This window comes from Anoplophora glabripennis, unplaced genomic scaffold (assembly GCF_000390285.2).
Source record: "Anoplophora glabripennis isolate ALB-LARVAE unplaced genomic scaffold, Agla_2.0 scaffold661, whole genome shotgun sequence".
NCBI lineage: Eukaryota > Metazoa > Arthropoda > Insecta > Coleoptera > Cerambycidae > Anoplophora > Anoplophora glabripennis.
The window spans coordinates 72,443-95,626 of NW_019416768.1; the positions used below are offsets into that span (position 1 = coordinate 72,443).

Here is a 23,184-nt window from a genome sequence, read left to right on the forward strand (position 1 = left end):
TCAATATGTCTAATGCAAGGAGTACCACAAGGATCAGTTCTTGGCTCGGTTCTGTTCTGAATTTGTTTAAGTGATTTACGTTGTTATATGAATGATACAGTTTTAGCTATTCAATTTGCAGTGACACAAACCTCACTAATCTCAGTCTTTTAATTGATGATTTGATAGAAAAGAGCCTTCAAGCTGAATTAATGATTCAGAACAGGTTTCTTTATGGTTAACTAAATTCAAATTCTACAGGGATTGTGAAGCCAAGGGTACATTTAGACTCTAAATTATCGTGAATAGTCTGAAGTATCACCACAAACTTTGAAAACTGCTTTATACACTCTATAACGTCATATGCAAATATATTTTGATATATAGTCTATTTCAGTTTTCAGTAGATGCATTTGTTCTACAAAAAAAAAAGAGCCATAAGAATAAAAGCCTGACTTAAATATAGACTGCAGACAAAAATTCATTAAACATACTCATAAAAGAATAGTATAGAAAACTACACCACGAGAAATGAGATAATTGTCACTTTACCAAAAGTATTGATCTGATTTGACACAAAACTATTTCTTCACAATTATTTTCAAATTTAAAAGTAACATTTACTAAAAAGATAACAATGAGTTTGTCCATTCTTCTGTAATATAACTGTTTATTGTTAAGAGGCGTAGCTCCCTTAGTATTCATCTGAGTTGGTTTGGTTTTTTTGATATTTCTATTATGATTTCGTTTCAGGTGACCTCTTGCTGAAATGCGGAAACGAAAGGAACTGGTGGCCTAGAAGGGTGACAGTAAGGGGTGGACAGCTCCATGTGGCGACTGCACATGGAGAGGACGGTCCTTCCTCGCTGAAATTGCCCCTCAGGCACTTGAGTCTTCAAGCTGGACCATTGCCGAATAGTCTCTCGCTGTGTAGAGGCCAAAACATAGTACTGACTTTACAGGTAAACTATAAAATCAACAAACTTTTCAGTTTATTTCAATTTAAGTACATATGTATTTTTCTATATTAATGTTTATACTTCAGGCTTTATTACTTTACTTATTATTAATTAAATGTATTTCTAAAACTGTTCATAAATATTCATAATACGAAGTTACGTATATCATTAGCACCGTGAAACTAGTAACAAATATACAAGGTGAATCAAGTATAGAAAAACTAGCAGATAGAAACACTCCTTTTTGAGATATAGTGCGTTGAAATTTAAAATAAATACCTTTCTTTGAGTATCTCTCAAGATGTTTGACTTGGAGTGGTGAAACTTGAGCTAATGAATTCACTAATTTCTTAAAAAAAATACTGATTCGTTAAATAAATTTCTAACAAAGCAGGTATGACACAGTTGAAGAAATCGAAAATTACTACAAACCAAAGGTAAAAAAAATTGTTAAATTTGTCATATAACATAATCTAAATTAAATAAATTAACAACACATTAGATCACATATAGTTCATATTAAAAATAAAATCGCAGTCCATTAAAATCTGAAGTACTTATCCAAAGAATACGGACACATATCAATTATATTCCGCGGTCGAAATTATAGAGAGTGACTCAGACATAATATAAAAACACTATTACCATAATGCGTATAAAATATAAAATGATTTTTATACGGTTCAATATTATTTATCTTTGTGCCGCTCGCTACGCACATCGATAGAATCTATAATCGTCTAAAGACTGAGTTACACTGAACGTCGATCTATATTCTATCTCTGCCTTTTGCACTTGGTAGGGAATAGGGAAATGCTTTTTTAGTGGGTGTAAACGGACTTGATTTACCCATCCTGAGAAACGTCATTGCATAAGCGTAGACGAGGGATCTAATTCCATGGCTATAATAAATTTATAAATTAAAAAAACACAACTGGGACGTTTTAAAATGCTGTAATAATTAAAATTGATCAAAGTGCCGGTTATAGCAAACCGTAAAAAATATTAGATGTTATGTTTTATTATCTTTTTTCAATATTTTCTATATCTTGTTGCCTTTTACGCCGACACGCCAATGGATTTTCGTTCCCGGCACGCTTTTTCCCCCTTACTAGTCCAAAAGCTAGCGATGAGTCACTCTACAATTTCGACCGCGGAGTATAGGTACGATTTTAGTTTCTTTTTAAAAAGTTAAGCAGTACAACAGGTATTCACATCATTAGGTAATTTATTAAATACCTTAAGGCCCAGACAGTTTGGTGATTTCATGGTGAGGTGCAGTCTCATAAACGGTATATGATATTCATTTTTTTGTCGTGTATTAATTTCATGAATTTCCATGTTGGTATAAAATTTAGATATATTGGTAAATACATAATTACACAAAGCAAATATGAAAAGACCAGGTAGAGTTAGAATAAAATAGTTTTTAAAAATGTATCTACATGAATGTGAACAGGAAACATTAAAAATACATCTTAGTGTCTTTTTTTAACATACAAACACATCAGAAGACATAACAGACCCACCCCAGAAACAGTCACCATAATTTATTCTATTGCCAACCTGTGCATGATACAGATTTATAAGTTACTTAGTTACAAGCACAGTATGCAAATTTCGGAATAAATAACAGATTGAATTCAATTTTGAATCGAAGACTTGAACAATGAGGCTTCCAAGACAAATTACTGTCAAATTCAATTCCCAGAAATTTAACCTACATCTCATTATTAACAGAAATGTCATTTATATTTAGGTTTAATGTAGTATGATGAGTCTTTGTTACATTAAAGTAAAGATTATTTTGACAGAACCATGTATATAATTTATCAAGTATAATATTACATTTGGTCTCTATGTCATAAGACATTTGGTATCTATGTCATAAGAAGACTTATCAGAAATTAAAAGGGAAGTATTGTCGGCATATATAGTAAAATAAATATTAGAAGCAATGGTGGTTATGTCATTAATATACAACAGGAACAACATAGGACCTAATACGAAACCCTGTGGTACACCCATGGTTATACTCTGTGTTCTAAAATGTATGTGTTGAACACTAGAAAAATCTTTGTGTTTAAGACTCCGGTTATTCAAAAATGAACGTATCCAATCCAATGGAATTCCACGTAATCCATAAATTGATAATTTTTTAAATAGTATACTGTGGTCGACACAATTGAAAGCCTACCATTTATTTAAAAAAATATTGAAAATTGTATTTCAAGTAAACAATTATTATGTCTTTTATAAGCGATACCGACCAGAATTAAATACACTTACCGAATTAGTAAAATACTCAGTGGTGTCGAGATGTTAGGGTTCTTTATAATAGCGGCCCCAGTATCTCCGGTACTGGTTAATATATTTGTAAATCAATTCAGTGAATTTTTGTTCATAATTAGTATAATCATTTGCCCAAATGTCGTTAATCTACACCTTGACCAAATTCATCTCGTCCGCGAATTTCAGATGTGCAGCAGCAATATTACCAGACTAGCACTGGAGCTCATTCTCTGTCTGAGGTCTCCTCCCTTTGTCACTTCTACTATGGACTATGCATCTCGCGGACAAGATGTATTTGGTCAAATTGCATGTTAAACCTCTTAAGAAATATTTATATAAATTATGTTATTCATTTTTTATTTTATTTTAATACTTTTTTCTCGAACATATAGAAAAAAATAATTCACCCTGTATACATATACTTTTTGATTCCAAGTATCTAAGTAGAGAAAAGAAACAATAATTCCATCCAAATTACATTACTTAAAAAGCGCATACTTATAATACTAAAATCATAAAATATAAAAAAATTTACTCAATTTCACTCAACGTTACTCAATAATGTATCAATTTCTGTCCACACCCGACAGAATGAAATATTCACTCTATTAGTAGGTACGAGTACAACTAAAATTTTTATGAGAATTTTACTCAAATCCGAGTCTCTGCCAACTATCAAGTGAACAGTGGCGGCTCGTGAAGGAGGACTCTGGGATTCTACCCCCCCTCCAGATATTTTCAAACTATAAACTTAAAATAATGTATTTATTTAAATCAATAAGAAATCTAAATAGCATGCATTCAGTATCTTGGATGTTAGGTTGGTTGCATAAAGTGCATGTACTCCGTGAACGTAACTCAGATTAATGCCATCTGCCATCTATGATCGTACCAAAGAGTTATGTTTAACCGCGCGCGCAATCCCCACTCCATCGCGGACTGTGAAATCTGAGTCCATCGTGCAAGCATATTTTTACATATGATTGGACAAATTGGCACGTGGAGGGGATAGGCGACGATAGTCTCGCGCACTTTGTTTTGGACTCCATGAGGCAGTAAGCCGTATCACTGAAGTGTGGTTATACGTGTTTTGTTTTTGCTTTGGCGCTTTTTAAGACATTATATTTTATAAGTTTAAGTTTAAAATGAGGGTTTGAGAAATAAAAAAACTTGTTATTAGTAATTTAAGTTTAGAGGAAAAAGTCGAATTGAAAAATAACAGACGTCCAATGCCAGTGTTGAATTTAGTTCAGGTGCAGAAAGAGTGCAAAAGTAGGCCGGCTTTTTTTCGCAAATTTGATAAAAACATTTATGATAAGACCCTGTGGCTATGTGATTTTGACGAAACAAATAGATTTTTTTGTTTTGTATGTTTATTGTTTGGAGGAGGTGAAGAAAACTAGACGAAATCTGGAGTTTCTGACGTGAAACATTTACCAGACAAAATTAGAAAAACATGATAGATATCTTAAAACTATGTGGTAGGTACATGTAACCTTCCTCTTCGTGGACATAATTAAAAATGTTTCTCGGTAAACAAAGGGGTATCTTTAGAACTGATAGACTATAGTGCAAAAATTGATCCCGTTTTAGATAAACATCTTAGTGATGCCCATATTTTTAACGGAACTTCAAAAACTATACAGAATGAACTATTACAGTAATCTACATAATTATAGCCTAACTGGGTTAGTTGATCGATTATCCACTTCAGCCCCCACACGTTGGAATTTTACTTCTCGCATTTTATCTAAGTATCTACTGTACACATTGACAGTATTCATTTTGGGGTACTTGCAAAACACAAAGACCTTCAAAGTCCTTAAAAATTTTCGCCTGCGGCGCTAAGCCGGGGCTGCCGCCCCCCGCACCTCCCGCACCCCCGCAACTCTTATCATGTACGTCCTCTTTTCAAAATCAGAATTACTCAGGCTTGGTTTATATTGTCTTTAAAAATTTAAATATAATTTCATTAAAGTCATGAACTACTATAAGCTGCCACGAGATGACATAATGGGGATGGGAAACAAAGACAACGCTCGACGACTATAGAATGGGGTGGGTTCACTCAATAATGATGACATTTACTCCGATTTAGGTACAAGTGTACCAAATACGAGTTTATCTGGAAAATTTATGTTGTGCCTGTATTTGAGTGAAAATACCCACTTTTAGTTCAAATATTATCACAAATGAACAGTGTAAATACTATTTAAATAATATTTTAAATCTTCAAATGAATTAACTAACACTTTTCCTAGCTACATACTACTACTACTACTACTACTACTGACGAGCATCACGAAATGCATCCATTTAATCTTTGTCTAAATGTATGAATATACTTTTGGATTTGTAGTGTCAATATTATCCATTTTAAAAAGGTAGTACTTGCCACATATGAAAAAGAAAAAAATAAATTTTAGAGAACTTTAACGCCCTATATATAGAAATATACAGAATGTTTCCTAAGTGATATACTAAATATATAGATTATTGTAAGAAAAAACTTATATAAACTTACAGGGTGTCCAGATTTATAGGCATGCACGTCATTAACGTTATTAAAGTGTTTTATTAACTTACCTTGAAGATATTTTTTAGCTGTAACAGAATGAGTTCAAAAATAACAGTTTTCCTTTCGTCACATAGAAAACAAAAATATGAGTAGTTCACAATATCGATTCTGTAAATATTATTGAAATACTTAAAATATTAAAACTATTTATTATTTTTTTAATATATACAATAATTGCATTTGTTTAATTGTCGCCCTTCTAATTTTTCTTAGTACCTACTTAAATAAGAAAATATGCGTTTTTTTTCTAAATAAAGTATCGAATTTAAAACGGTAATTCTAAAATTTCCTTTGTTCTTTTGCTACTCTCTGCGCTTGTTTTATTTGCATACACCTGCTTATTATTTTAAAGAAAGCGTAAATTAACATCTGTTCTTACATATAAACAAATGTAGTCTTAATAAATATGGTAGCTAATCGCATCGGTCATGCTATGCACATAGAAACTCATATATAATCATGTATTATTTTCTTCCATTACAACGTTTATTAGATTGTTATATTTATTGAAAAGTCTAACCACGAACTATAGATATATCAGGTGGTTAGGTAATGTTTCTACCTATCGATGAAATTATATATTTATTGCCGCAATAATATCAGATAGGATAGCGCACATACTAGGTGTTTAGATTGCGCCGTTGTCTATGAAACTATCATTAAATAAATATGCTAATAAACTATTAATCGTATTTCTCCGGATAATTAGCTATTATGTTGTGTCGACATTTTCCTATTATGTAGTTTTTAAGTAATGGCAAATGGTATACGGCAACGAGCGATTTTATCTAGAATGCCATGAAAATCGTTTGGTTATGCAACAGCCTTTGTCTCATCCTAGTCGCGGCATTCTGACCTGCCTTAGGATCCTGCAAGGACAACGTGAATCGCAGACATCCTTTATTAGTGCGACTGTACATAAAATTAATGTTTTAATGAATAATGAAGCATGAATTCTAGATTTACCTTTTGTCACGATGTTTTGATGAAGGAACGTTCATTAAATTAATGGTTGTCGACATTATTGTGCTGTAAAAGAAGTAAGGTTGAATTTAATGGATCTAGCTGAGTATATATTTGTATGTTTACAGAGTGATACAAATTTAATGAGATTTTAGAGTATATCAGAAACTATTAAAGATAGAAAAAAACTGGTCGGATGACACGTTCTCGAATTCGACTTTTAAGTCGAATTGAACTGCTTAATCTCATATCTGATAAATTAATTCTAAATCACTTAGAATTAAAGTTAAAACTGCCCAAATGAACTGAATAAAACATGTAGTAAAAGTTTTGGCTTTAAATAGCGAAAAGCGAAAAAAAGACACACCAAAATTTTACCTAGATTGTTCAGTGTTACCCGTCCTTGAATGATTCAGATTCAGTTTTTTTTCATATCTTAGAAAGAATAAGAAGTGAAATACCTAAGCAAATATATTATTTATCATCAGGTGTTTGGAATATATTAGAAAATAACTTCTCAACCATCTCGGGAGATTCTATCACTTAGTAGAGATTGACCTATGCAATTCGAGATATATATATAAATATATATTTTATTTTTTTTTATAAATACTGTTGACTGTGATGCTGATGATAATATCCTTTCATATAACCGCTATAAATGCTGTAAAATTTATTTTCTTTTTTTGTAAACGTACAGATATACCTTATTTATACAGGATGTCCGGAAAGGTCATGGCAAAAATGAAGGAGTATACGGGGGAGGTCAAAATAGATGTAGTACTTCATAAAACAAATTTTCCTATCGAGTTGTTAATAAAATTCGATTTTATTAAAAACGGTACAAGATGTTGACTGATATACGGTATACTTTTTTAAGCAAAGTCAGAGTGGAATCGAATTATGAAAGAAAAATGCCAAATTTGGCAACGCTGTCAAAGCTGTATAAATTTAAATGGATAATTTCGTCTGCTCCTGTATAATCCAGGCATATTCATTATCAGTTTAAAATTGGAAATGAACATTACCATGAGTTACTTTAATTGCTCAAATTTAATTGTTGTCATGGTAACGACTTAGAAGTTGTAATTGGAACTTGTTTTTCAAATTTCTTTCGTTGAAGGCGAATAACTCCAGCATAGGATTTTTTTTATGTAGTACTACAACTATTTTGACCTCCCCTTTATATCCCTTCATTTTTGACATGACGTTTCCTGACACCCTGTGTCCTGACACCCAGTGTGTACGGATAGAGTTGATTTATTTCCCATTTTATTATTCAAAAAAATTATGTATATTTGAGAGTGAATACATTTTCCACTGTTTTTAACCTTCTGTGGGCCCTACCGCCTCCAGGGCATTTGGAGCTTCGTGGTGATGAAGACTTTTGATCAGTGATAAAAAAAGGGACAACATATCAGGAAATTTCATTGAAAGACCAATTTCCACAAGGTGTGTGCGGGGTCCTCTCAATCTGTAGTAGTTTCTGAGTTACCCTAAAATAAAACCCCATTGTACGCCATTATATTCTCCTCAAATTCGGTTTATATAAATATTTGACATCAACAAAATCTTTTATAATTTATCAAATAACAATTATTACAAAATTAGTTTTATCACTTGTTGCACATGAAGTCGCATTAGATAAACACAGGCGGATTAGCAATAATACGTGACTGTATATATTTGCTCAATTTAAACATGCCAATTCATATAAATTCAAAAAGTCTCCTAAAAATACTATCAAATGTAGTCAAACAATGTTCTTCGATACCAAAAATCTAGTTATACAAAACATATCTAACTTCATATATAAGATTCTTAACTGATGATATATTGCATACAAAGATTTTTGGTATCGAAGAACTTTGACTACATTTAATAGGATTTTTAAGGAAATTGTTGGCCTTATTTGAATCAGCTTAACACATTTAATATAAAGTAAACGAGAAGTTAATAACAAGACATATATAGGTATATGTATATTTAAAAAGAAATATTTCCTTGTGGTGTATTTATTATAATGAAACCTAAGTATCAGCGCTTGACAGTTTTTATGTCCTTCAATAACTTTTTGCGCTCTTGAACTTAGCAAATATATCAAATACTTTTATTACCCATTATTTACTTGCTAATCTCGCCAAATCATCTTTGTTTAAAAAGATTTGTGAACGGCTGCTTTGATGAAAGTAAATACAACAGTTTCATAAGCTGGCAATGGAAATTTTAATTGATTTTAGGAATTACTTATCTTTATGAACAATGACTTACGAACATTGTAACAATGGAAATGGAGAAAAAAACATTTTTTACTATTAGACCCTCATTGATTTATGTTTGTACGTTATATTATTTATTTTTTATTTATACAGGGTCTTAGAAGTTTGACTGCCTTAATTTTAACAGACATAGAATATATTAAATTAAAAAACCTTATATGACGTAATTGACATGGGTCCTAAACTCAACCATTTCCGAGAAAAAAATTATCAAAATCTCCAACGATGTACGAACTAACTGCGTGCATAGAATATCATAAGATACAATGTTTATCAGTTTTTTGAACTTCTTTATGATTAATTCTAAAAAATAATTAGCGTTGTAATAAATTTAAAATTCGACTAAACTGTCCAGCAGTACGCAATTCAGTTGGTGTTGGTATCTGGAGTTGGACCATGTCCGGAGTGTTTCTGCGTACCACTATTTTCTTTTCTTGAGGTGTTTTCCAGCGAGTGCGCGAAAATTGGATTCGAAGGTGTCGTACGTGCATTGAAAATATTGGTAGACATTTTGAGCACATGTTGTAATTTGTTTTGTACTTGTGCGTTTAAAAATTACTGAATTGTGCATTTTGGTAGGTCCCTAAATTATTTTTAATACGTATGATTATTTGAACGACGTGAATCTTTGGGTACTTTAATTACCTACATATTTTTCAAATTCATAATTTGATTAAAAGTTAAGTTCCTGTTTTAACAGATTCATAATTACCTACTAAAATTCGAGCTATTTAAGCACAACACTATCTTCGTACTACAAATCGATACATTTTATTTTATTTATTTAAAAACTGGGAAGCAATTATTGTCTTAAAATTTACTGAATGTTTCACAATAGTTGTTTACGTTTTTTCCGTAGGACAAGTCTGCCGCGTGCACACGTGATGTGCATCAGCCGTGTAGCGCTGTTATCACGTTGTTATGAAACTCCCCAATATTAATACTCGCTGTATTTTGAAAACTGTTAATCTTACGCACCTGTAATATATAACATTTTTGTTCATTACTCATGCTTATCTCGTCTGAAGTTATGGCAGTCATACTTGTTACACCCTGTAGTGGTCCAAGAAACAACAGCCTGAAGTCAATACATGGATTTAAAAAACAAACTTATATAGATACGCCAATCCGTTGTGAATTTTAACAACCTAAAATGTCATAAGTGTAATTTTGTTTGAAACTATTTAATTTTGTGATTAATATTTTGTAAACGTATTTTCGAGTATTGTTTATTCTTGAAGTACTTGTATAGATAGAATTTAGTGTTTTAAAAAGAAGAGTTTACTATATCTCAAAGGATATGCTTAAAAATAATTACTTTATTTCGCCGAAATTATCACTTGAAAATTTGTTTAGGAAATATACACATTTACTTCTATTTAATAAAAAATTGTCTAGTAATTAAGTTTATTACTTAAAGCAGTCATATATATCATTACTTTTTTATTCATTGCTTTAAAGTAATTAGATACAGGAAAGTTTTAGTATTATCTACAAATAAATGTCTGGAAAATTTTCTTAAAACAGATAACTCTGATATTGAATAAGTGATTCTGAAGTCACTGATTTTTATAAATACCCTTCAAATACAGCACTCCACTGGGGTTACATTAGAAACTAAATAAATGGTTTATACTTTAAATCGGTACTAGCCATAGGTTAAAGACAGGTGAGTTCAATTTGACATAAAAATACTTTTTTTCCATTATTCCCGTAAACAATTTTGTTATGCAAAAGAATTTTTCCTTTTCAGAGAGATAAAAATTGGAAGTAGTGTACAGAGAAGTTCGAGTCAAATTCAACTGTTTAACAGATGTTTAACTTTATTAAAAAAGCTAGGTGTAAATGTTATTTGTGTAAAAAATTGTTTATTTTAGAGATATAGATAGAAAATTTGCTTCGTATTATAACAAATAAGAAAATAAAAAAATTACTTTTATGCTTAGATAAATCCTTTGTTTAAGTTGAGTCCACTGTCTACGGATAAGCAGATAGATGTCTCCAAAGATTTTCTTAACATTTGATTCGATAATCAAATAAGACTGTAAAAATGTCAAAAAATATTATTTGTAAATTTGAAAGAATTGCCTACTGCTATTTATAGCATGAGTTATTATTTTTCACTAACACAACACAAACATTTTTATTATACATATTTTGTTTATAAAATACCAATAATAATTATGTTATTTAAATAAATGCACCTTTTATCATCTAAGCTACATCAACAACAGACTACTGTTGTTATTATATCATATTTAAAATATATTGTTAAAGTTAAGAAACAATCGCGTGTTTGGATTTAAGTTATTCGTATTATTTTAATTAGTTTATACTTCACCTACAACAAGGCATTAGAATGTCGCAACAAATACCACACGCTGATTAATTTTATTACACATTACAGTTCGTTTGACTCAGTTCTGCGCCACCATAAAGTTCGTTACATGATTTTATGTAATTCTTGTATGTGCAACTTCCAAGATTATTAATTAAAATTAATAACTTAATTTTCGTATACCGTTGAGCCCGGTAGTAAGGTAACAAATCTGGTTAAAAACGGTGTGGTTACAGTAAATTTAATTAGTTCCTAGTTGTCGTAATTAACTCAATTAATTTCATCACAAGATGAAAAAAATGTATTTTTTCTACTAGTACATCATTTGTTAGGAAGTGACAGAAAACTAACTGTTTGGTAACTGAACCTACTTAGTTTAGAACTTTTAATTCTATGTAGAGCTGAGTAAATTCAGCGGTTCTTATTTAAAGCGCAGTAAGCGAGGTTTTAACTTATCAATTTAATATGTTAAAAAATCTCTGACAATATAGGCATGCAAATATTCAAAACAATCGCTTCAGAGATGCTCAAGAATTTTTTTCCACTTTAACACCCTGCAGACTGAAAAGGAGCAACATTCCGATAAAGCATGTTTGGCGTAATAGTTCTATTTTGAAGTCAGCAACTTGCCATTAAGCTCTGTCCCAATATCAATTAATCACCCACTACAGGGTGTCCCGAAATTCACGCAACAAAATTTGGTCATAGATTCTTAAGACAAATTTATGGGACCCATATTTTTTCTTTTTGCCAACTGGCCCCCTCTTTCGGAGTTACACCCCCCTAAAATCTGCCCCTAAGAATATATCTCAAAACCATGTTGTACGAGAATCACTAAATTTGGAACACAGGGGTTTTATGATATGTGGAATCTCACAGTGCCTACGCTTTTTGGCGAAAAACCCCCTTAAGACACTTTTTCGTGGGCCCCCTTGTTTTTGGAACCAGAAAAATTTCGTCGCAAATTTGATTTTTTTTTTAAATCATTAGTTAGCTAGAAAGCCATTGAATTTAGAAACTTTTTTGTCTCTTAATATTTGTTTCGTCAAAAGCAATGTTTTTGAGGAAAATGGCGAATCTCGATATGCATTCGATCACGTTTTGACATTTTTCTCGAAAACATTGTGTTTTACGAAAAAAGTATAAAGATACAAAAAGTTACTAAAATTAATGAATTTCTAGTGGACTGATAATTTTTAAGAAATTTAAATATGCGACCAAATTTTTTTGGCTCCAAAGACAAGGGGGCCCACGAACAATTGTCTTAAGGGGATTCCCCGCCAAAAAACGTAGCACCATCAGATTCCACATGTCATAAAACCCCTGTGTACCAAATTTAGTGATTCTCGTACAACAGGGTTCTGAGATATAAAAAAAAGATTATTCTTAGGGGCGGACTTCAGGGGCTGTAACTCCGAAAGAGGGGGCCAGTTGGCAAAAAGAAAAAATACGAGTCTCCTAAATTTGTCTTAAGAATCTATGACCAAATTTTGTTGCATGAATTTCGGGACACCCTGTACTTATATTTTGATTTTCGATGGTTTTTGTATTTCTTATCCCACTTCATAAAATGCAACAATAAAAAGCAAAAAATAAACTTTTTTGCCACCCTAATAAAGTAAAACACAAATTCTTCTACCCCTGTCACATTCAGCGTGTATGAAAGAAGACTTATGAAAGAAAACCCACATACGATGTCAGAAAGTGGTCTGGACCACCAGATTTAATATGTGGGTAGGACTTTCTGATTGCTATAGTTTTTCTTCAGGAAAGTTAGACTGGAGAAAATTGCGGATTTCTTGAAGAGGATTTGCCAATACTGCTAGTTTGTTAATTAACAAATTCTGTACGTGCTGCAGCTTATTCCAGTATGGTTGCTTGGCAGTACCTGGTTATTACGTATCCAACTCATTGGATGGGTAGAAAGAGATCATAACCTCGACCTTCACTGTCACCAGACTTAAACCCTTTCGATTTCTTTCTCTGGGGACATCTTAAACAATTGATTTAAATACCGTTAATTGAACATTTGAGGAAAGGAAAAGAAGGAAATCGCATTATTTTTTAAATATATTGTGGAAAAGAAAACTTGATTATTTATTTATTTTTTCTAAAAAAACAGACCAAAAATAAAAGAAACAAAAGTTTCCGAGTCAAGTTTTTAAACGAGTCTCAGTCCCGTAAAAAAATGCAGTTTCTCCAATTGTAAGACATAAAATAAATACTAAATTTTGAACTATTCTTTAAAGTTGTGTAACTCCGATACCAATTTTTGGAGACAAATTTATATAGAAACCCTCCTCTTATATTTTGACAAGGAGTCGCTCCTTAAAGTTTCTGGAAATATTAAAGAAGATCCTGTATAGTATTCAATTAGTAATAACAAACTTCAGTGACATTTCTGAAAAAGTATTAAATTAAAAAGAAAAACTGAATGTGCTGCTGTGTTCTATGGGGAAAAATGTATAACAGTTTTTCAAACATTATTTTTATGTCTCTTATAACAACCAAGATCAAAAAGCCAATAGAAATCGGCCAAATTCGATAAATCCTCTGTATATCGGAAACTAGTGAGGTTAACCAGGATGCAGTTCCAATTGACCATCATATACAGTTCGAGAAACACCCTGTATATAAACTTTTAAAGCTGCAATTTTGAGGAAAATAAAAACCTAATTCCAGTAGCAGCATATTTTCTTCACAACAAAATAGCAAACTGCTATTCTATAGATATAATTAACTTTTAAACACAAGTATTTCTGAGGAAACTGTACTACTAAAAAAATAAAAACAATGAAACATAGTGTTGCACAATAGAGCCCTCGTTTCTAGCAAGCGGTCTCGAAATGAAGTGCACCTTATTTCTGGGAAGATCGAATACTCTTTCGATTTAAAAGCCATTATCTTTAACCTACGTAAAAGGAAGTACATTTTATTTCCGGCGCCGCATGGAAGTAGTCTTGTTTGTTGTTGTTTGCGTCTGCATTCCTCGTTTCCTTGGTAAATTTGAGTCGGATAGTAAATGGATATCTGTGGTACTTTACAAGAAGAATGCAAAAATATATTTCATTGTACAACAAGAAAGGCTCGTGTAGGGACTAGAGGCGCCATGCTTTATTGACTATGTATAAAAAAGAAGTAGAACAAATTTCAAAAATAATTTACAAGCAAATATTCCTATGTTGAAGGATAAAATACTGTATACATATTCAGGGTATCCCATAATGAATTGTACATATAGTAATAGGTGATTTGTGACATCATAATAGTGTGATCTGGCTAAACTCACCTTAGTCCAAAAGTTGATAATAACCGGGGGTTACAGGGTGTAATCAAAATTTTTCTAAATAACTTTCGAAGGACGAAATTTGATATCCTGGGGTTTTTTGACACGATAAATTCAGATTTCCTCATAATTTTGGTATAGGTACATTCAGAAAGCGACACATACGATTTGAACTTTTATAATTTTTTTGCTACACGCCTCTTATTTTCTGATAGCAATATCTCTTTTTCACTTTTACATCAAAAAGGTATACTCTCTTAATGTCGCTAGGAATGACCGTTTTCGAGATATTTTCATTTAAAAGATAATTTACGCTGTAGAGATACTTTATCAAAATATCCCAACAAATAAAAACAGAAGCAATGAAATACGATTTTAAAAAGTAAATGGTAATTCCTAGCGACATACGAATGTATATATTTTGATGGAAAAAGAGATATTGCTATCAGAAAATAAGATACAATTTGTAGCAAAAAATTTGTGAACTATAAAATTTCAAGGAGGCGGCGTAAGTGGTGCCCTCTACAATGTATGCCAAATTATGACGAAAATTGAATTTCTCATGTCAAAAACCCCGGCATACCAAATTCCATTAAAATCCATCAGCTACTTCAATTCAATTAAAAAAACTTGAAAATAAAATTTTGATTTTGTCACCCTGTAACGCAGTTGCCATCAGCCTTTGGACGAAGGTAATTTTGGCCAGATCGTATTATTATGATGTCAAAAATCACCTGTTACTCTATGAACAATTCATTATGGGACACCCTGTAGAAGTTTTAAGGAAAATATTGAACAGGTCTAAAATATCGAAGTTCAGATCATCATATAAATGTTTTAAACTATCTAAAAATTAATTAGTTAATGTGTAGAAGACTTAGAAATTAACAACCTTCAATTCAAAATGAAATCCGCAAATTGTTAGACTTTTTTCAACAAAAAAGTTAAAAACTTTAACCGATTTATTTTATTCCATCAGAAAACCCTTGAGTATTAACACAAAATGTGGATATTTTCGAAAAGTCGATTTTCTAAACTACCAATAATCCAAACTCTGAAATTTCCCAAAAATTCATCGCCTTTGAGCAATTTTGCTTTTAAAAAACGACAATAATTCAAAAATGCAATTAATATACAGTATTTCATTTAAAATAATAAAGGCGATGAATTTTCAGTAGTGTGGACGTATAAAGGAACATATTATTCATATATTGTCAAACTATCGAAGTTGATAATAATTATCGACCATCCGAGGGTTACCCTTGACAACATTTCTATTAATATCAAACAAACTGCGGACATTAAATGATTACAAGTTTTTGATTTTACTTTTAATCACAATTTCGAGCTAAAAGCAGGAAGCAAAAATGTTTTATGATAGTATTTCACACGTACAATTATTTTTATTGTATGTTTTTCCTTTTTTCTTTATAATTATATTCCTATTTAATCTCCTAGGTATATCTGATAGTTTCCGGGATAGCAGTATCACAACACCCAATTTTAAACTCCATCCATGGGTTCTTTTTAATAAAATTCTCATGTCATTTTAAATGTACATTTTATTAATGTTTTCTAAGGTCTCGCTTGGAGTATGCTTCAATAGTTTGGTATCCTCAGTATGCAGTGTATAAAAATAACAGAAAACATCAAAGAAAATTCTTAACATACATGCACTTCAGAACTCGAGGAATATATCCCAACATTGGATTTTCTCACAATATCCTTTTGGACATGTTTAACTGTAAGTCCTTAGAGACACGTCGAGATATGCATTATGTTATATTTTTTAATAAAGTCATTAATTATGTGTACCTATGATTGTCCTTAAATTTTGGAACGTTTTTACTTCCACTTGCCTCGCACCAATCTACGCTACTCGAATCTGATGTACCTCGCAATACCTAATAGTAATTTATTATTGTCATCACCAATGATTTATGTCATGTGTGAAAATTGCATCAGCCTCCATCATAATATTGTCATTTTTTCTTGTAACATAAAATCAATAACGAACCTATTTTAATTGGCTTTTGTTTGTTTTGTTTTTCATTTTATGTTTTGTCTTTATGGGCATTTTTCATTTTAGCTTGTGTATACAAGTATGCATAATGTTTATCGTATTTTATTCTATTTTACTAAAACATATGGCTGTTTTACACTACTGTTATTTTAATTAATGTAAAAAACTTTATTAAGTTTTATTACTTTTGAATTTATTTATAGTTTTTTTTTCGAATTGTTTTACCAATTCTTACTGTCATTTTTCTTTTTTATATTACATGTGTGTGTTCCCACCCATTCAGTAATTGGATATATTCCGTTGAATGGTGTATCAAATATATAAATAAATAAAAGATCTGACATGATTTTATATAAATTATACAATTAAATAAACGTTACGATCGTGTTTTTTTTCTTGAAATCGTACTTACAATTTTATTGCAACTGAAACGACTATTCCAATTCTATTTTAGTCGAGATTACCTAAAATAATCAATATAAATATCTTAAATATTATGTAGGTATATATAATTTCTGTTAACGACGATTTTAAATGTCTAGAAGAAATGCAAATCATCATCTAACCACACAATGACAATAAACGGGCTTGATTTTCTATAGAATTATTATCTAATAGTTTGCGGTGCTAGTGAAATGTAGAAACATAAAAAGTAGCACTGGTTTATTAATCTTTACAACGTATTGAGTCTATCTCCGGAGTCAGCATTTGATCATAATCACTTTCACTTGAATAGGTACATTTTTTACGTGATGTAGGTATTGTTAGTAAAGTACAAAAGAAAAAAGTTGACAAAGGCATCCCTTCACTTTGAACATTTCTCTGCGGCAACAATTATGGGCAAGGCAAAGAAAACTAGTGTAGTATTGTATGTACGAGGTATGTTCAGAAAAGAACCGAACTTCATTTTTTTAAACTTTGTTATTAATTTTATACATTATTGGTCCTTGTCTCGTTCAATGTACCCCCCTCCCTTATTCACACACTTTTCCCAGCGGGGTTTCCATTTCGCAAAGCAGTCATAGATGGCTTCATTTGGAACGGCCTTTAAAGTCTGTGACGAATTCGCTATGATGTCATCAATAGTCTGAAAACGGCTTGTCTTCTGATTTAAATTTCGGGAATAACAAAAAATCACAAGGAGCCAGGTCAAGAATCCAAATACAGAATTCCATTAATGTCGAAAAAAAACAATGAGCATCACTTTGACATTGGATCGAGACTAACGTGCTTTCTTTCTTTGGGTGCCACGACACAAAGGCATTTGTGGGAACGAGAAAGCGGATGAACTTGCTAGGAACGGATCCGAGACAGAGTTCATTGGCTCGGAGCCCTTCTGTGGTACATCTCCCAGTGTGGTCAGGCAAGCTCTGAGCAAATGGACCGAGACAGAGCATAGGAAATATTGAACTGCAAGGCCAGGACATAACCATTCTAAGGAGCTCATGGAGTATCCTTCGAAGGAAAGAGCAAACGATTTACTGAGCTTGAATAAAATCCGGCTCAGGAGAGTGACGGGACTCATAACGGGACACTGTCACTTTAGGAAACATCTACATAAGCTAAAGCTTGTAGACAGTCCTGTCTGCCGAGGATGTGACTCGGCGGATGAAACTTCTCAGCATATCCTGGGCTAGTGCCCGGGATTTGCACGTAGTAGAATGACGCTCCTGGGGAGACCCTATTTGGAACCCAAGGAACTGAGAGAAGTGTCAGCAAGGAAGCTTTTGGACTTTGTCAAAAGGACAAAACTGCTTGCTGAATAGGACTAGAAGTGGGACACACACATACCTAATTAGGCCGCGGTGCCATGAAACTTATTAGGACCAACCACTAGAAAAGAAGAAGAAGAAGAACGTGCTTTCTTGGGGTGCGTGCTAATCCATTGTGATGATTCAACTTTTCTCTCAATGTCGTAACCGTAAACCCAGCAGAGGATTATCTTCAATTGACTTACGACCACATTAAATCGTGAAAACCATTCGTAATATTGCGTACGATCCAGAGCATTGTCACCGTAAGCTCGTTTCAAAAGTAGAAACGTTTCCGTGAAAGTTTTCCCTATTTCACGCAATAGATTACGTTGCATCGTTGTTCCAGAAAATCACACATTTCAAAAACCGACACTCTCTTAAACAAGTTACGCTGAAATAGCAATATCACGAAAACTAAATGAGATATCAGCAATCCAAGAACATGTGGTTACAGAGGAGGTTATGTGCATCGCAAAGCTGCCAACCACATATCACTAAATATCTACATTAGCGCGTAATTAAAAAAGTCGGTTATTTTTTTAACAGACCTCGTACATATACAGGGTGTTTGTAAATAAGTGCGAAATATTTTAGAAGGTGGTTACTGAAGTTATTTTGTGAAAAAAAGGTCATATAAACGTAGGTCGAAATATGCTTCGTTTCCGAGATGCAGAATATTTAAATTTTAATTTTTTATTTATTTTTATTAATTATTTCAGTTTTAAATATATTGACTCGAAATATGAAACACGCTTTGGAGGGATTAATGGGCATTTTTTGGGGTGATCCGAATATTTCTACTTACACCAGTGGCGTTCGTGCGAGAATGCCACAACTTTTTTAATAAAAATAAATGGTACGCCACTGACTTTCCGCCATCCGCCATCAATTCTGAATGAAATTCGTCTCTTCAATTTTTTTCGTAGGATGCACCGTTTTAGAGGAAAAAATAAAACATATTTTATTGTAGGTTTTGTTAATCTTTTATTTAAGGGTCTCTTTTAATAAAGCGTGGTCAAAGTAAAAATTCAACATGGAAAATAAAAATAGACATGAGTGTGAGTAAAAAATTCTTCGATTTCGAGATAGAGGATGTTCAAAACTCTGAAATAATTAATAAAAATAAATAAAAAATTAAATTTTAAACCAACCTAAGTTTATATAAACTTTTTTCACAAAATAACTTTGGCAATCACCACCTAAAATATTTCGCACTTATTTTCAAACACCCTGTATAGTATAACAAATATAGCATAAGAACGCATCAGAAATAGAACGAGCGTTTTCTTCGACGTTAATATTTATGAATATTTTGCTATATAGAATAGAATGTAATTAAAATTAAAATAATAAAAATTATAATAACGAGTTTTACATCAAACATCAACAAAAAAGTTCCTATAAACATAGAGTGTGTAAGAAACCTTTTAAAATTTTTTTGGTAGGCACGATTTCAATGTTTATCCAAATTTGTAAAATAAAGTTGCCTTAGACCCCTTGTATTCTAATTCTCATGCCATCCGCCCATTATTTATCTATAAACCATTTATATCAAATTAAAACCTTTACGGGGCGAAATTTAAATGTTTATTAAAGAAATTTATCCCTGTTTTCCGTTTATAGATACCTACATATTATTTTTATCATGATCATGATTTTGTATTTGAAATAACAAGGAGTGATAAATAATAATAATAATAATACTAGAACTGAATCTAATAAGAAAATAAATTGTAAAAAAAACAAATCTAACAATGCCAGGAAAAAACTCCAGCAAATAAATAAAATATGACGGAATTAAAAATAGTAGTTTTACGGATACAAATTCGAGGTACTTTCTACTTCCCTATTTTTTATGTCTTTAGTGTGTACAATGTAATTTCACTAAATAATTAAACTTAATATTACGTAGATACTTTAATGCTCGGAACTGTTAGGAAACATTGCGGAATAACATATTTAATGTAAATTAAAAAATCTAGTCAGATTAGGCATCACAACACTTCAGTAAAATCTGTTACCTATATTACATTATCAGCATTCGAATATTAAATGAATTAATTTCCACGTAATTGTTATTTACATTAATTGTTTATGTGCTTTTATGGTTTAAAATTCCAGGTACAAACATTTTTTTTTCAAGTGAATTCTTCAACCGCAGTACAAGCAAGATGTGTATATATATTTACCACGAAGAGTGCTACTGTTTTAGTATTACATGTCTGTAAGCACATATACCAATTAAGTATAAATATTAACAAATAGTGGTTTAATGTGTACTGTGTGTAATCTATTATTTATTTATTTATATTACATATAAAGGAATACGTAGATGTATTAATTAATTTGATATAAATTTGAAAACAATTAATAAAAGTTGTACAATGCAAAATTATGTCACCTAAATGAATCTTACGAACATTTATTTATAGTTATTTAAATCTGATAAATCTAAATTGCTACACCACATATTAGATAAATGTAGACAAAAAAATTAAAAATATTTTATAAAATGTACATAAAATAAAAAAATAACTAGTATTAATTATAAATTATTTTCTACAAAGTTTTGAGTTATCACAAAAGTTAAACACAAAATAGGACAACAGACAATCCTTTTAAAAACATTTGTCTTTTAAGAACTCTTTCTCTGGGTCTTATTAAACCAACATGGTATAATAAGGCCCTCTTGTGAACTTGCAGTTTTTCGCAACTTATCTTCACAATTACTCCTTAAAAACATCCTTAAATTAGAAAAAAAAGAGATATAAAGCTTTTATTACACATTTCCCTTAATAATCAACATGAGCCTTTTAACCCCTGGGAAGGTAAAAAGACTACTCAAAACATTTAGTTAAGTACCTACTCTCTAACGCAAACTAGGTAAACCAAACTTCTCTTAAAAAAATGAAAACAAAAAAAATAAATGAGACTACCTACTTTTTCTTTGATTCAAGAAGCTTAATTCGTTTTTTTATAAAAACAATAAATGAGACCGTCTTCGACTAAAACTAAATTAGACTATTCTCCTAAATAAACTAATCACATGTGTGCGTAAAGAGTAACGTATCATCAAATTATTTTAGCGCGAATTTTTAAATATGAGCCTTATTACCTCCTGGGCCTTATTTGACTCAGGTGCCGTACAGATTGTTCCAATATTATAGAACATAATATAGTATAATATGGTTTAATTTGCAGAAATGTTAGTAATATCCTTACTCCTTTTCATATTTTGGAATTTTTTGGCAGGTAGCTTTACAACTTAATTTCTTATTTTATCCCATAGATAGGATTTTTTTCCAAGTTTTTTTATCCTAAAATTGTTTGCAGTTTCTAACGATTTTCACATATATAATCATTTTATTAGTCGTGACCAACGCAATTTTCGATATAAATTTAATTACCGTCAAAAATTTGATTTACTTGATAATAAAATCTAAACAATGCTTCATAGATTTCAAAAATTTAAAATCGAATATTTTAATGAAAATTATTCAGTAAAAAAGAAATAAGAGGTGCCTACTCCTAAATTAACAGCACCTCTTGAATATATTTTAATAATTTAGAGCAATTTATTGTTATTTTACGTCAATAAAATTGAAAGAATTTCTAAGATATATTAATAATTTAATTTGTTTTATAAAACTCCATTATTTTAACTGCATAAGTTAGAATTACTCTGTAGACCAATGCCTGGTTACGTCACTAATTGTAATTAGAGGAACTTAAGATTGTTTTGTGGATAAACATTGTCCAAATACCATGTAACATGTAAACGAAAAAATAACATTAAAATGTATAAATAACGTTTTTGTTACAGTACGAAATGTGCGACCGACTTGAAGTCAAATGAAAATCATTATAATAAATAGAGTAGTATTTTACTTACAGATGATTCATTATAATTCCCGCTTATGTGGTAAATGTTATAAAGAATGCTTCTATTACACATATTTAACAATATTTTTACCGCAACAGATAATTTGAGGTTTTTAAATGTAAGTAATTCAAATTAACATTTGATTCTGTTCGAGGACTCCTGCAATTGTTTATTAATCTTTGTATATATAATTCAGTTAAAGGAAATCGTATATACAGATGAAGAAAATAAAATTTAAATAATAAAAAACTATCCAAGACAAAAAACTATGAGATAGAGCTTACTTGAAGGTGTTGAGGTCAAAGCAGGGTGACTGTTATTAGTTTTTCAATCTACTAGGTGTGAAAATTACTTTTTTTATTACTAGTCATTACGTGACTTTAAAAATATTAAACTAACTTAAATCGAAATTTTTATTTAGAGTATGCTAAAGACATAACCCCACAGACCACAAATAGGACAGTCACTAATAATAAATATCTATAATAAATCCCAAATCTCCAAATAATGATAAAAACAGGCATCACATATTGTACATATTATACAAAAAAGTGTGTTTTGTATACATTATTTTAAATGTATTAATATTCAAAAGCAATTCCTAAAATGCAGAAAGGCATCGTAGTTGAACTTTCTCCAAAGTGATTTTATAGGTACACATTAGAAACAATAACAGGAGATACTTTCTTTAAAGTTTTGAATATTAATGTCTAATAAGTTCAATATGGCTATATTTTTTTTATTACTTATATATTTTAAGGGATTATACATATAACTTCATTTGATGATGGTTTAGAAACATTTTTTGAATTAATAATAATAATAATAATAATAATAATAATAAAGTCAG

At 31.0% G+C, this 23,184-nt stretch overlaps 1 protein-coding gene across 1 annotated transcript in view; it reads left to right on the forward strand.

The window, feature by feature from the left end:
* Positions 1-616: 616 nt before the first annotated feature.
* The window catches only part of LOC108914954, a 28,145-nt gene continuing 5,577 nt past the window's right edge, over positions 617-23,184 (forward strand). The window contains exons 1-2 of the mRNA XM_018720885.1: positions 617-620; positions 733-941. Of these exons, the coding sequence (XP_018576401.1) occupies positions 617-620; positions 733-941 (213 nt within the window). The remainder of the gene's footprint in view (positions 621-732; positions 942-23,184) is intronic.